General features: G+C 41.9%; 1 protein-coding gene across 10 annotated transcripts in view; it reads right to left on the bottom strand.

Moving 5' to 3' along the window:
* Positions 1–2,722: 2,722 nt before the first annotated feature.
* SLC9A9 (solute carrier family 9 member A9) overlaps positions 2,723–16,442 on the bottom strand; it is a 654,903-nt gene continuing 641,183 nt past the window's right edge. For all 10 annotated transcript variants that reach the window (XM_077864842.1, XM_077864844.1, XM_077864845.1 and 7 more), the window contains 2 exons: positions 5,748–5,853; positions 2,723–4,437 (listed from right to left, as the gene is read on the bottom strand). In XM_077864842.1, the coding sequence (XP_077720968.1) occupies positions 4,210–4,437; positions 5,748–5,853 (334 nt within the window). In that variant the 3' untranslated portion in view covers positions 2,723–4,209. The remainder of the gene's footprint in view (positions 4,438–5,747; positions 5,854–16,442) is intronic.

Genomic DNA, 16,442 nt, shown 5'->3' with positions numbered 1-16,442 from the left:
TATACACGAACATACATAAATGTATATATGTGTGTGTTTGTATTTCTCCAAGTTTGTCTTATAAAATTTTATTGTCTTTGTCATAAGAAATTTTATGTTTTTTATGTGGCCAAATCTATCATTCTTTGCTTTTGGTTTCTGTCTTTCTTAGGAAAACTGTTCACATGCCACGGTTATTTACATATTCTATTTTATTGCTTTGCTATCCTATAGTTTTTGGGTTTTTTAAAATTATTTTTTTATTTTTTGCATTTGGCCATTTAAATTACTTGGAATTTAGTTTTGTATTTTTTCAGAGCATTACCTGATTTTTTTTTTCTTTTTCCAAACTGAAAGTCAGTTTATCCACACTACTTAGTAAACGACAGCCTATTTATTCTCAAACCAAATTACAATGCCATTTTTTATGAACTAACTTTCTAACTATATTCATGAGTCTGCTTCTGTAGTCTATTTATTTATTTTTAAAGATTTTAGTTATTTATTCATGAAAGACACAGAGAGAGAGAGAGAGAGAGAGAGGCAGAGACACAGGTAGAGGGAGAAGCAGGCTCCATGCAGGGAGCCCGATGTGAGACTTGATCCTGGGACTCTAGGATCATACCCTGGGCCGAAGGCAGGTGCTAAACCGCTGAGCCACCCAGGGATCCCCTGCTTCTGTAGTTTATAATAGATTTTCTTGATACCTTTTCTTATTTCTCGGTGAATACCACACAGTTTTGGTTACTATAGCTTAATTGTATGTTCTGGTATCTTATGAGGAGCCTATTGCTTTTTAGCAGCTGTCTTCTCCTACTAGATATTTGGTGGATGGGACCAAGTCCTATTTGTCTTTGAATTTTAAAGACCTTTTCATAGTTTGTCTCCATGTGTTTTGGGTGATGCAGATGAGTAAACCCAGAAGGCATTGGCACTATTGATGCTACCGTTTACATTCTCAAGGTCTCAAAGATCATGGTGCAAATAACAAATTTTCTGGCTTTTATTCCACTTTTTATTGTAGTTCAGTACTTCAGTGAGTTATTACACAGGATTCTTATTATTATTTAATTTGTTTTTGAATAAATAATTCATCTCTAACGTACAAAACCCCAAAGGTACAAAAGTGATAAATTAAGTCTTCCCTCAGTTCTTAAGAGGCAATTATACTACCAGTTTCTTCTTTAATCTTCCAGAATGCCAGCATACCATGCATTCTGTTTTGCACCTTGCTATTTTATTTAACAATATGTCCTGGAGATCATTCTATAGCAGTACATGTGATGCTGTGTCCTGAGATGGCTGTGCTGATCTGTTTAACCAGGATGGCAATTAGAGTTGTTTCACTAAATACTCTTTCTATGTATAATATTCTTAAATAGCTAGAATAAAAGTTCTGCACATGACATAGGTGGGTCAAAGGGTATTTGAATTTTCAGCTTTGACTCATATCATTAAGTTGCTCTCCAAGAAGTTTCTAGAAACTTCATGAATGAAGGCTTGCCACCAGGCTTCCAACTTGGCTCAGACATGTACTGAGGGCCAAGGGGACACTACAGAGGATCTAGCTGGGAGCCTGACAGTGAGTGGAACTGTGTGTGTGTGTGTGTGTGTGTGATGTACACATGGTAAGAAGCTCAAGGAAAAACCATCAGTCAATTAATTAATTAGAGTCCTGTTTAAAGCTCTAATAATGAGTGCAAGCATTAGTGGTTTGAATAAAGCTTCTTTGCCTTTATTATTCATTAGAAACTGGCAGTAAGTAATAGGTTTGAATTTCACAGTCCTCATGCTGCTAATCAAAGCACAGAGATCTTAAGATCATAAATTATTATCCCTCACAACAGGAGCATAAAGGGAATTTGGTTTTATGAATTGTTAACTGGGACACTAGCTCGCCTCTCTTCGGGTCTTGGGCTGGTTCCGAGGGAAGGAGGCTGGAAATCACATCTTGAATCTAGAGCACTGTCTTACAGATTGGACAGGGCACAATTTCCTCAAATTTGCAGTATTTTACCTACTTGGAGTCAGCGGGATACGTGGCTCGACCCAGATTAAACAGCCCCTGATTCCCCTTATCTGTGATGGTTCGTGATGTTCAGCTGGGAAGAGTTTTTTTCTAGGCAGAAAGCGGGCTTTCCTGTGTGTCATGAGATGGCTGTGCTGTGTTGTGTGTCACGGGCTTTCGTGAGTTCGTGCTGGGTTTAGTTTGTGTGCCTCCCCCCCTTCTCATTTCCATCTCATATGTCATATTTCCCTCCCTTCTCTCCACTCCTGCCCATGCTAATGTTTGTCTGTTTTGAGAGGATCTTCTCTTTCCCTGGCGTGTCTTTCTCCAACTACACACAAAGCACCCAAGTTCTCATCAATTCCTTTCACATTAGGGCAGAAAGAGATGAGTCTTTGTCTTCTGACTTTCCTTTTTCTTCTCCTCCAGGACCCCCTCCCTCTCTTTTTGAAGCTCTACATGATTTCTGGTCTCCAGCAGTGCAAAAGGAGGAGGCTGTTCCACTGGGCCTGACTTAGCTCTCCTTTCTCTGGCTGCCATCCGCTCTCTCTCATTCCTCCAGTGGCTTGGTGGGCCAGCCCCTATGGCTTTCCTCCGGCCAGAGGACCCTTGCAGTTCCCTTACATTATCTTTTGGTGCTTGCTTCATCCGGCATTTCAAGTGTAAAGGCGAAGACCTGCCAATTAGCATGGGCAGAGAAAATGTCTCTAAATAAAGCATTGGCCAACACAATCATACTTTATAACAAAAGTTTATTAGGATTAGGTCACATTAGAAAACTTCATGCTTTGCCATTTTTGCTGTATTAACCTGGAATGACCAGATTATACTTAGCTGAGTATAAAACAATTTGTGCCCTGTACTGTTTGGAAAGTAAGAAAATCGACGTACATAGCGGTGTGCCTGACACCGCCACGGTTAATAGCCTAACAACTGGTTAGCAAAGCGTATGTTACTTCCAAGCTTTGGGGAGTGATGAGGAAAACATCATTTCTTACCTCCTTCAGAAGCAGGCTCATCATAGTCTGGGCACCTAAGACTGGAGCCGACTTTTTTTTTTTTTGGAATCTAGTATTAACATCTGTATTTCAAGAGAAGCTAGGCTTGAGGTATCTTTATGGCTTGAAAGGCACAGGTCATGCAGCTGAATTAAAAGCTATTGTGTTGGTCTCTCTGTCATGGGCTGTGAGCCACCTGTCATAAGGGAGTCCTGGTGCCGTGTCCTTGACCCTTCAGTCTGGTGTACGCATCATCAGCTCTGTTCCTCTAGCTTCTGCTTTTGCTAATCAGCTGTGAGTGTTGGAACTGGAGGATGGGTCGGGACTCTTGCACCGTCTCCTGCCACATGGAGACCGGCCTGTGCTGTAGAATCTCATTACCCAGCATACAGAGGGGACCTGCCACAGGGCCAAGAAGTGACTTAAATGCAAGCAGGACAGAAAGGCTCATTCTTCCGATACAACACAGAATGGGGAAGAGAAAACAGCTTTCCCTGGAAGGGGTCCTACCAAGTTGGAAAGCAGAACTGCATTGAGTGCAGGGGTACGCCCAGCTGTAACTAACCCCCGCCTTTAATAGGAGAAGCGGCTTGAAAAGAATGCCAAGGAGAACAGTGGGTCACCACACAGCGTGGGTTCTGCAAGGCCACCGACAGTGGTATCGATCCCTTGCCTGGGCTTTGCAAACAGCCCTGGAGTCATTAAGAGCATGTAGGAGTCTAGGTCTTTATAATATAAAAATTCCACTTAACAAAATAACTGGGCATTCCCTTCAGCTTAGAAGCCACATGTTTATGCTCAGAAACTTTTTTTTTCTTCTGATTTTTAAACTCTCCCTAATGAAGGGAGTAAAATCCAAAATCAAAGTGAAAGGGCCTGGAGAGCTACACACCGAAAAGAAACACCTGCAGACGCAGCACATCTGTTCCATCCTTCCAGCAGCCAGACTCCTGACTCCCTCCTTCCCCGCCCTGCCCACCCCAACCGATCCACTCATAAAAATGGCTGCTGCCAGAAACTTCAATTCAGTTGCATAATATAGAGGGATGAGAAGAAATTCTTATTTCTTCAGGCACCAGAGGATAACTTGTGACAAGGTTGTGATTCTCTCCGACGGATGCTCTTACCACATGGTCCAGCCTCTCTCCTACACTGCCTCCCCAGCTTGGCAAGCATCCCGCTGCGAGCCTCGCATCACTTGTGGTCACATCGGTGCTGTTCCCCTTAGTTCAGCTGGGACTGACCCGGGGTCTGCTCAAGCTTGAGTTCGTAGCCTCCCAGGCCGAGGTCCCCCTCATAAATGTTGTCCTTGCTTGGAGTCTGCGGTGAGGCTTTCTGGGCCAGACTCAGGCTTGCAGGAGGCCTGCAGGGCGAGGGGGCTTGCTCCTGGTAGCTCATGGCCAGTTCGTCCTGATTCACAATGCACTCCACGTCTTCCTCTTTTAGCTGTTCCTAGAGTTTGGGAAGAGAGAGAGGTCACTTTGTGATGAAGAAAACCACAGCTGTCCCATTGTGTAAGACCACAGGGGCTTGTTTTCCTTTCTTAATGGGCCTGGCTTGCCCTGGCTGAGGTTCTGTGGCAGTGGGCACCGCCTTGCCACGTTGGGGGCCCTAACACAGCCACGTGAGGGCTCCAGGCCTGAGGTGACAGTTGGTAGAGAGGGCGCGCTGACTGAATGCCTCCTTGGGTTAAGGGAATTAAAATTCAGTGGATTTCTTGGACTGGTACTTAACTAGGTTGAGAGGAGTTAGGAGTTAGAGGAGAATCCTGGCCCCTCAGTGTACAGAATGATTCTCCACGTTGGTTTTGTAACACTCTTGCCTATCACTAAATTCTCCAAATGCAGTTTCTGTTGTATTTTATTTGAAAAGTGTGTCCCCACAGCATGTTTCTTGGGATGAGTGTCACAAAGCTCAAAATGGTTGGAAGTCCCAAGAGTAGATAATGGCAGAAACTAACTAGATCTGGTCAACTTAGTTTTCCTCAGACAGAGCTTTCCTTGAAGGGAAGAATTAAGATCTCAACTCTTCTTTCACTGGCTTTGGGAAGACCGTACAAAATTACTCATAGAATGAGCCCGGGCTAGGTGACCGAGGTCAGTGGTTTCCAGTATTAGGCTGTATCAGAATCACTTGGAAGGTCCATTGAAGCAGAGATGCTGGGCCCCAAGCTCAGAGTTCTGAGGGTGGGAAGCTGATAATCTGCATTTCTAGCAAGTTCGCAAGTGATGCTGAGGCTGCTGGTCTGGGGACACACTTCGAGAACCGCTGCCTTAGGCTGCTCTGCCTGGAGCACATCTGAGATGCATTATTCTCTGTCTATGCAACGGGGTGGCCAGCTGGACAACCTCCAAGAGTGCCACAAACCCTTAAGATTTTGCTCCTCTCCAATTCCTGACACTGGTTTGTTGGTAAAGATTCTAATCGCTTCTCAGCATTTTTTATTCCACTCCCTTGAGCTATAAAGCACAGGCAGGCCTAATATTTAAAACCTCAGAACACAGCAGTTTGTGAGGACATATGACTTCGTTTACATTTTCTCAATTCATTTTATGGTTAAAAAAATATTGGTAACAATAAAAAAAACTTGCATTTTAAAAAGAAGAATGAGCCCACATCAGCAACATCTGAAAAGAAAAGAGAAATGCCTCTCGGTGCAGCGAATTTTAAAACGCTTCCTCCTCAAGCTGGGGAGTGACAGCCCTGAGGTTCTTGGGCTCCTCGGCACCCAGCAGCCTGTCCCACCCAGGGTAGTTACTCACCCCGTAGGCCTGAGGACTGGTGAGCAGCCTGGAAATTGGACCACACCATTCAGGTAATGTAGTGGTCAGTGGAGGGCCAGAGTGGGTTAAAATTGGTTTCAGATATCTGCAAGGCCTGTTAAGGAATACTTGGCAAGAAAAGGAAGTTAGAATTTCGTTTCTCACACAGCACAAACCTTCGCATGCAGCGAAAGAGACAGTTATGTTCACCTTTAAATCCCCTACTCCCTCATTTAGGAGGCAATTTGGCCTGCAAAAATTGCTGTTTATAATCTTTGCTCCACACACTTTTCCATCCCTGCTGGTAGCCTTTAATCAAGAAGAAATGGGGACTGGGCCAGCCAACATCAGCGAGGGGGTAAATGTTCATCTCCTCCTCCCCCCCTCTCCCTCAATGTCTCATCTGCTTGAGGATGCATTTCTTAAGAATTATCTTAAACAATAGCATAAAGGATTGTGTTTTCTTAAAACTGCACACAGTGCTTAAACCACCAGTAATTTTCACAAAGAAGCAAGAGGTATTTCATAAAATGTTCAGTCGTTTTAGAACTGGGTAGTGAACATAGGTTGTTTTCCAAAATACTTTATTTTCACTATTCAACACAGTCGCTTTATACTTCAGACATCAATGCATCCCCATACGAAATTATGTAAATAAACTGGTGCCAGGTTCATTCTATTGTCTAGCACTTGTCTTTCTTCTCTCTTCATCCCAAAGTGCTCTAACAAGTTCAAAGAAAACCGTGTTCATCTAAAGCCGTTGTTTCCCTCCAATCTAGCAATAGTGAAACCCCTAGAAGCTGCCTTGGGTTGCCTTAGTATTTCTTTTCTTTGCTCAAAGGAACGTGGTGGAATTATTTCACCATTCCATCAGACACAACTTTTAAGCTTTATATTATTTCCTCTGCTGGAGAATATTTCACCTCATCAACTTTCTGAAAAACTAATAAATAGGGAAAGGGAAAAAGTGGAAAGCAGTTAGCATTGGTTGGCTTGTGAAGATCCGAAGTCACCCCCGGCACCGAGGATGTGAGGAGATCTTGGAGATGGCCCTACTGGAGGCCATCTAGAGCTGGCCACTGCTCTGTCATTCCTGTGATGCCCTGAGCATGTGAGGACAGAGGGAAGATGCAGCCTCCGGGGGCCAGGAATCTCGGTGTCTCTGGCTTCAAATGCTCCACCGACGAAGTGGTGATAAGGCAGGGGATGCCTGTGAATATAGCCTAGTGACGATGCCAGGGGAGTTACTGCAAAGATGCTTAAGCAAGTCTGTAATTCCAAGTGCAAATGGAAAACATGACAATTCCTTTCAGATGGGCAGCTGCTGTGCTCAATGAAGGACCAAGGAAGATATTAAAGTTGAGAGCCTGGCATTCCTTGTAATATCTGTTTTGTTTTTTTAAGATTTTATTTATTTATTCATGAGAGACAGAGAGAGAGAGAGAGAGAGAGGCAGAGACACAGGCAGAGGGAGAAGCAGGCTCCACGCAGGGAGCCCGATGTGGGACTCGATCCCGGATCTCCAGGATCACGCCCTGGCTTGAAGTTGGTGCTACACCACAGAGCCACCCAGGCTGCCCTCCTTGTAATATCTGTTGAGCTTATCTACGACTCTGGAAATCCTGTGATGGTCTTCCATTAATTTTCACTACAAATTGTTATTTCCTTCATCTTATGGTTGGAGGAATTGAGGCCTAGAGATATAATGATTTTAAATAATCCAAAGGCTCTCATTGCTGTTTGAATCCACCACCAACATCGCTAGCAAAAGATAAATTATCAGGGCAGAATCATGCATGTGACCAGAGGGTTCTCTAGAGAGAAAAGCTTGCAGACCTCATCCGTGCTGGCGAGCTGCAGACCCTCTCACACAGGGGCACATGAGGACACGTGGTTTATTAGGGTTTATGGTGTAGGTCAGCAAAACAAAACAAAAAAACACTTTTCTAGGGAGGCATGGTGGGTAACATATATGTACAACTAGAGTGTAAATCAAGGAAAATCCAGCCAATTTTATTTCAAGATGGAGAAGTGACAGTAGGTAAGCTACATTTCTAGAGATGTCATGTAAAAAAATTGAAGAGGTTTGTCAAGGCTCTAAAAGTTTCAAAGAGGCCTGGGTGGCTTCCACTGTTTGAGGTTCTCAGAATATTGAAAAATTAAATGCCAAAATGCCACAATAATGGAACAAAGGTAAAATGCAAATTTAGAATTGTGTAATAAACTTTTTTTTCTCTTTTAATCCTGATGAGGTATCTCTTTAACACTAATGTATAATGTTATTGGAGCTAACACTTAGTGATGAAATTTGTAGCTTTTTGTGAATGTGGGGCCTGGACCACATCAGGTACCATTTGGCCTCTTCTGGACAGGTTGTGAATACTGATGGGAAATGTAAAAGTGTTTTTAAACTCTATGCACTATTCAAATGCTATTTATTTCATTTTAAAAATTTATTCTCTAAGCAATACTTCTGAGAAATTGTTGTCTCAATCGTTGTTTGGATAATAATGGGGGAATGAGACTGAGGGTAGAGAGACAATGGGGGGCACCTGGGTGGCTCAGTTGGTTAAGCATCTGCCTTTGGCTCAGGTCATCATCCCATGGTCCTGGGATCGAGCCCAATGTGGGGCTCCCTGTTCAGTGGGGAATCTGCTTCTCACTTTGTCCCTACCCCAACTCGTTCTCTCTCTCTCTCTCTCTCTCTCTCTCTCACCCCCCTTGTCTGAAATAAGTAAATAAAATCTCAAACAAAAAAAAAAAGAGAGAGAGAGAGAGAGACAAGATAATGGCACTCCAGGCATTTGGCTTGGCCTTGGAACTCACAGGCTATGTCGTAGGTGGGAAATTTAAGGCACTCCTACACCAAAAGTAGTTATTTGGGTTAAAATTTGTCATACAGGCAGTTAGTGTGAGGTGGTAGGTGAGAAGTGGGCAGAATTTGTTGATGTATGACTCTTCTAGGAAACTCACGATATACCATTTTGGCTGCTCTGGTGTCTCAGTAGCTGTGGGTCAAAGTGTGGCAGTGAGTAGGATGTGCCAAGCTCCACGCAGAGCCACGGCAGATGTGGCCTGGCCCAGAATCTTTGCTGAACTTCTCGGTTTGCCTAGTGCTCGCCACATATTATGTGCTCAGTGGATGTTTGTTGAATTTCTGACTTAGGAAATATAAAGGGGTGGTATGAGTGATGGAAGTAGATTCTGAGTAACTTGACAAGAGAAGACGAAGGGGGCAGATTATAGCCATCAAATGAAGTTTTCTGAGGATAAAAGGCTAAGAAAGGTTAAGTTGAAGATGAACCTCTTGGGCCTGAGTTATTAGACTGAGGGGACCATGGAAAGAGCGGGAATGACATGAAATAGAGTGGTTAAAAATAATCTTATGCTTTACTCACTCATTCATTTGTTCCTTCATATGCTCACATGTTTTTATTTTTGTTTTATGTACTAATCCAGTGAGGCATCCACACAAAGAAATGGACAATTGCCTTATAGAATGGGAAGCTCCCTTGTCTCAAGACTGTAGTCTCTTTGAGGGCGAGCAGGCTGTCCCATTCACCTGGACACAGTGCTGGGCACATTTTAGAAGTTCAAGAAATAGTTGTTGAATTAATGAAGATGACAGGCTCAGAGAGAAGAAAAGAATTGCTCAGTGGAGCCCAGCCAGATAGTTAATGGCAGATCTGGGCCTGGGATCAAGGACATTTCCGTCACACAGGCCATCTTTCTTCTGCTACGGACACACCAAGTAACAGATCTTGTCAGATTGGACAACTGATTTGGAATGGAGGAATCAGAGATTTTTGGAGTTCTTTATTGCTGAGCAATGTCTGGAAAGTGGCTGGATCTCCAGGGTTACCTAAATTATTAAAGAGTAAGAAAACTCTTTTGATCTACAAAAAATAAAAACCCCAACTGCTGATTTTGCAAAATGTGTTATTTTTTTCATCAGGTTCTAGTATATGTTTGGGGAGGGAGATTCCCCACTGGGTATTTTTGATGCAGCTAGTTTTGCTTCTCTAATAAGCTAGAAATGTATCGAGATGAAATGTGAAGCTCTGGGGGAGAAAAACAATGGCTTTTCCCATCCAAAGGGCAGAGGTTTGGGAATAGCAGCTTGGTTCAGGAGATGTAAGTAAAAGCCAGAATTCTACCCAGAGTTTAACATGCGTGCAATAAGGAAGACAATTAACAGATGCCATTTTCTCCTTTGGCCTGAGTAATCAGAAGGTCCAGAGCTAAATTATGTGCTTAACTGAACTCACATCCCAAATTCCTGGTAATGTTGATTTCTTTCTCTTTTTTGTTTGTTGGTTTTTGTTTTAATTATTTTAGATCCTCATGTTTTACCCATCATAAGATGCCAAAACTAATCAGCATACAGCTTGCTCATGCCTATGCTTCACATGACATAATCCTACATAGACTGGTGAGATGCAAAAATGCTCAACAATGATCCAGCTCCACCAATGAATGTCTGGCCCTTTGAGGGGAGTCATCTCCATTGCCCCCTACCCTGGGCTGAATGTTTGCATCCTTCCCAAATTCATATCCTGAAGCCCTAATCTCCAATATGATTGTATTTGGAGTTGGGGCCTTTGGGAAGTTATTTAGATTTGATGAGGTCATGAGGGGGGTGCCCCCATAATGGGATTACTGCCCTTATAAGAAGAGATACCAGAGTTTGTTTGTTCTTACTCCACATATCTACAAAGAAGAGGTCAAGTGAGCATACAGTGCGATAGTGACCATCTTCAAGCCCAAAAGAGAGTTCTCACCAGAACCCAATCATACTGGCACCCTGATCTCAGACTTCTACCTTCTAGAACTGTGAGAAAATGAGTATCTGTTGTATAAGCCATCCAGTCTATGGTATGTTGTTATGGAAGCCTGGGCAGACTAACACACTCCCTCTCTGGACCTCTTGAAAAATCACTGAGAGCCCTGAAGAGCTATGTTCTATCTCGGCTTCCCTAAACTTGCCTCATCATGAAGATCGGCTTGGATATTTGTTAACAATTCAGATTTCCAAGTCCTCCCCTGGAGATTCTGACTTGGCAGGTCCAGGAAGTGGCCTGGGACTCAATTTTATGGAGAATCTGTATTTTAGGTGCCCCAGGTGACTGGTGATTAGGCAAGGATGGATAGAACATATTGCTCTCTCTCTGGAGTGTTGCCCTCCATAGGGGATTCAAATTTTAAATGGGAAGAAAAAGAACATGGTCTCTTATGTCTTCAAAGCCATCATTTTTAGGGTAAGGGTAGGTATAAGGGAAGTCCATTTGGCCCAGAACCCACATCTATCTAATGTAATGGCCTTTGTCAAAGGTTCCGTCTTGTCTGGGGGAGGGGTCAGATAGTTGGCTCAAAAATGTGAAGCCTCGATGATGTTACACCTGAGAGTAAATTAATGAAGCACCATATCTGGGCTTGTATAGGAAGACTTTGTGCCTTGTGGGAGCATTTGCATGTGTTTGTATGTGTGAGCTCGATACACAGTCTTGTTATTTGGATAAAATACTCATCACTGCATAGCTGTGTAAAGAACAAAGCACATTTATCTCTGTATAGGCCTTTCAAGAGTATATCCTGCACTTTTTCATTTATAAAGCATTTCTAATATGTCTTATTTTCTCCTTACAGCTGTAGGTGAGAATTATAGTCCCATTTTACAGATTAAGAAATGTGTAAACAGATGGTTTTTCAATTCTCATCTATTCTTTTAAAAAATATCTATCTATCATCTATCTATCTATCTATCTATCTATCTATCTATCTATCTATCTATCTATCTAGGAGCAGGGAGAGCATGTGAGGGGGGTAAGGGCAAGGGAGGGGAGAGAGAGAAAGAGAGAGAGAGAGAGAAAATCTTAAGCAGATTCCTTGCTGAGTATGGAGCCCAACCTAGGGCTCGATCTTACCACCCTGAGATCATGACCTGAGCTGAAACCAAGAGTTGGATGTTTAACCAACTGAGCCACCCCGGAGCTCCTCTTCTAACCTATTCTTGCCTCTTTTTTCCCGAGTGCATTTAGCTTCCAGTGCTGGCTTGTCACCAAATAGGGATCAATGACAAGTGGGTGGGGAAGGATAAATATATCCTGTAGTGGAAATCAACCTTGCCCTCCAAGTCCATACATTCATGCAGAAAACCAGGTCCACTTGCTATTGATTTGCTGAGTCCCTACACTGCTGTTTACACAGCATCCATGAATGAAACTCGCAGAGGACACCCCACATTTTACACACCCTATCACCTTTTGATTCCAATACACAAATCACACCCCTTCTGCTTTGTTTCCCAGGAAATGTGCCCTAACAAATTGAATGTGTTTTCCCTCTTTCCTTTGGATATGTCAGATTTTGTAATTGAACACTCACTGTCTTGCCATTTTGGATGAGCCTGCTAAGAGCCATTCTGCGGAGCTGGTGCTTAGGGTTCAGGCTGGAGGAAGGCTCTAAGAGTCCAAACAAGAAGCCTTCCTCTTTGAGCTGTTTTATCCCTCTGTTCTACCTCGAGGGTGGACATCCAGTTTTGCACCCTGCACTTGCAGAGAACATAGGAGTAGGATCCTGTCTTTGTAGCAGCCACTCTATTTCAAGAACAAGCTATCAAGATGGCGCCTCCTAGGCTGTCCATGAGTTATGGTTTAAAATAAGGAAAAAGCAGAAACCCTCTATTCACATACACTGATGAACATATGCTTCTTTGCCTAACAATCCTAATCTTTACCATCTTAAAGGAAATTGCTTTAGACAACAGCTGGGGTAGAAAGAGAGCAGCAAATGCCAGAATAAACACCTGACAGGTAAGCAGACCTGCCTGGAGGGAGCCAGCATGGAGTGACCGCAACCCCCTTCAGCCCTGTCTCTGAGCTCTGCTACTCCTATGTCTATTTGGTGAAGGGCTCTCCTTTCACGCTGGTGTGTCCCTTCCCCCAGTAGCCTTCTCAGACCTGTCGTGCTGAACTGCTTCAGCTCCATGGCTGTTCTGTAGCAATGTGTATGCGTCTGTCTGGTAGCATTCGTCACATTGCCTGGAAGCTAATTGCTTACATCCCCATCTCTTTCTAAGCCCCTTGAGGGCAAGAACTTTCTTATTATTTAACAAAATATTCATATTGTAGAATGGAAATCAGATTATATAGTATAGGCCAATGTATAGTCTAATGGATCACTATAAAGCAAGGAAATCACCCAGACCAGGAAATGGAACTTTGTCTCCCAGCACTGGAGCCCCTTCTAGGTGTCTCATCCTAATGCAAACTCCGCCCTTTCCCCACAAGGAACTACTATCCTGATTTGTATACTAATCACTTCCTTGAGTTTATAGTATAATTTTAGCATTCAAGTGTGTGTTCTTACACACTACAGTTCAGTCTGGCCTATTTTTAAAAAATGTGTTATGCCTTTTAGTCTGTAGATTCCTCCTCTACCCTTTTAATTTCTTTACGATTTATCTGAAGAACCTGGCCCCTTTGACCTGCGGAGTTTTCCATGGTCTGAATTTTGCTGATGTGCAGCTTAGCATGGTCCCCTGCCCTTGGTATTTCCTGTAAATTGCCAGGTGGATCCAGAGATTAAATTGGATTCAGGTTCTCTCCATCTCCTTGGCAAGATGAAGGAAGGCACATCATCTCTGGTTGTGTCTCTTTGTGTGGTCTGAGCAGCCACTTATGTGCTATAACCATATATGTTTGCTCTCTGAGGATTTCAAATAGTGAAGTTCTAATTTTATATATACATACAAGATACATATATGTATATTTATTATTTTATTACATAGAATACTTTTATAAAGAGACATTTTTCATTTATTCTATTGGCATATTCAGTGGAATAGTCAATATAGGAAAGACAAGATAAATGCTTGGTTTATTCCACCCATTTACCAGTTTTTCAGACGATTCATTATCATCCTCTGAAAATGATTCTTTGTTTAAATGTCATTAAAGTGTAATGAATTTAAATGAATTTGATTGCAATTATGCTCATTGTTGAAGCTCAAACTGACCCATCTTTGATCAGTGGGAGTCTTTTCAAATTGGCTCCTGAGTCCTATTGACATGATGTCTGTTGATAGCTTCTTTGTCTTCTGCCTGACAACTTGTTCTAGGCTCATCTTGAACATTGCCTCTTTCAGATCTCAAACCAACCATTTCTCCAAAATTCTCTGATTTCTTTTAGTGAGAAATGGTGTTTTAACTGCAAACTCTGGGTACCAAAGGGTTATGATACACAGTGAAGTACTGGTAAATGTTCAATAACTGACTTTTTTTTTCTTTTCTTTCTTTTTTAAAGCTGGATTTGTAGCATTTCCCAGTTTCCATGGTATAAACACTCCCATTATGGCTGATTTCTATATATCAACATGAAGTCACTGAATGTGGAGTTGGGACAAGAAGTGTACAATCTGTTCTCACCAGCTAGTGCAGACCAACTTCATCATGCCACTAGTTATGTATCTCATGAGTTACTATGGATACTTCCAATTCAAGCTTAAGAATTTCTGATTCTCAAGGACATAAGGAATGTTAGAATAGTCCGTAACTACTCATTTGTTTTATCCTTTATTAAATATATAGTAGTCTCAGAATGATAATAATACTGATAGTACCACCATCAAAAATTACATAATACATTTAAAAACTTGTGTATCCTCCCTCTATTTTAACTTCCCATTAAAAAAAAATACCCTATGGGATGCCTTGGTGGCTCAGCAATTGAGCATCTGCCTTCTGCTCAGTGGCGTCCTGCTTAGGGCTCCCTGTGGGGAGCCTGCTTCTTCCTCTGCCTGTATCTCTGCCTCTCTCTCTCTCTCTCTCTCATGAATAAATAAATACAATCTTAAAAAAAAACACTATTGTGCAACTATATATAGTTATGCTACATCTACATTGTCAGATCAGATAGCCATTACATCCTGTACTGTCTCTCTTAGGTCTTGTTCAGTGCTTGCACCTTGGGTAACTATATACTTAATACTAACCCTCTGGCCTTATATCCATGCTTTTCTGCTCATTTTGATTGCCTGAAGCTTGTTCTTTAGTAGATTGCTCAGGAAGGACTCATGGAAAAATTCTTGAGTTCTTGAACATTGATAACAGTTTGTGCTTTTTATATTTTGAAAGTCTTTCTCTGGAAATAAACTGATTGGCTTATAACTTTCTTTATTTGATTATCTCATGTATGTTTCTAGTTTATTTTGACATAAGTAGTTGCTCCTTAAAAGTATAATGAAAATATAACTTTCTTTCCTTTATTTATTTATTTTTAAGGATCTTATATATTCATGAGAGAGAGGCAGAGACACAGACAGAGGGAGAAGCAGGCTCCATGCAGGGAGCCCGACATGGTACTCGATCCCGGATCTCCAGGATCACGCCCTGGGTTGAAGGCAGCACTAAACCACTGAGCCACCCAGGCTGCCCACTTTCTTTCCTTTATAAATCAAATGGCCCTTTCCCCTAGATGCCAAAAGGACTTTTTTTAAAAACTCATTAATTTCACTAAATTTTTTCTGATGTTGGTTGTTCTAGGTTGAACGTTTCAGGTACATGATATGCTCTTCCAATGTATAGTTTCAAATGTGCTAAATGTGTTGTGTTTTAGCGAAGTTCGCTTGTATTCGTATTCTGTTTCTTTGCTTTGCTTTCTTGTCCATCTTTGCCTATCTTCAATATTTGTCACTTTTTTCTTTTTAAGATTTTATTTATTTATTCATGAGAGAGAGAGGCAGAGACACAGGCGGAGGGAGAAGCAGGCTCCATGCAGGAAGCCTGATGTAGGACTCGCTCCCGGGTCTCCAGGATCATGCCCTGCGCTGAAGGTGGCGGCGGTAAATCACTGAGCCACCCGGGCTGCCCTGTCACTTACCCTTGAATCCTTTTTATCTTTTTATTCATTTCTTTTTGATTAAAAATTTTTTTCTTTCTTTTTACCTGCTATTTCTTTTAAGGTATTTTCCATTGTGTTTATTTGCTTTTTTATTTCTTCTAATTTACTATTCATTTCTGATATGAGTTTTTTCTTCATTTGAAATTATTTTCAGAGTTTTTTTCTATTTCTGATTTGTGCTGATCTTCCATTTCATCATTTTTATAATGTTTTAACTTGTTTTATTATAGTATATTATAATTTTGACCTACTTCTGGCATGTCTTTCTGGCATGCTCTCACTGTCTATAGGGATGTTATTCTGTTTCTTATCCTTTTTTTTTCTTTCAATAACTCTCTATGAGATTTGACTTCTGTCTTTTCCTGTAGGTTTTTTTAAAAATGTAAAATTAGTTTTCCTAAACTCCCTGAAGGAGGTAGTGTTCAGGAAAGCTTTTTCAACTTCCTAGTTCCTTCTTCTGTTGTTTTTGTATAATGGTAAGCATGGTGGCTTGCATACTGACTTTCCTGACCAGTTTTCCTCCTCAGCTGATCTGGACCTCGTCTTTCCTTCATCACTATTGTCTTTGTCCAGCTCAATTTTTATTCCACTCCAGGTGGCTGCTCCTGAGTGCAGGACCCTGAGGGAACCCTGAGAGGGATTCATTTTTAGAGCTCTTGAGTGTTCCAGCTCTTCATCCTTTTTTACTGAGACCTTTCATTTACTCCTAGTAGAGAGGGCAATACCCCGCACTCCCTGCCCAATTTGAGTTTCAGAGATGTTTATCAAATTAGTCCACCTACCCTTTTTAGGAAA

This window comes from Canis aureus, chromosome 22, assembly GCF_053574225.1.
Source record: "Canis aureus isolate CA01 chromosome 22, VMU_Caureus_v.1.0, whole genome shotgun sequence".
NCBI classification, from domain to species: Eukaryota; Metazoa; Chordata; class Mammalia; order Carnivora; family Canidae; genus Canis; species Canis aureus.
The sequence above is the reverse complement of the archived record's forward strand: the minus strand, read 5'-3'. Positions and strand labels throughout refer to the sequence as shown.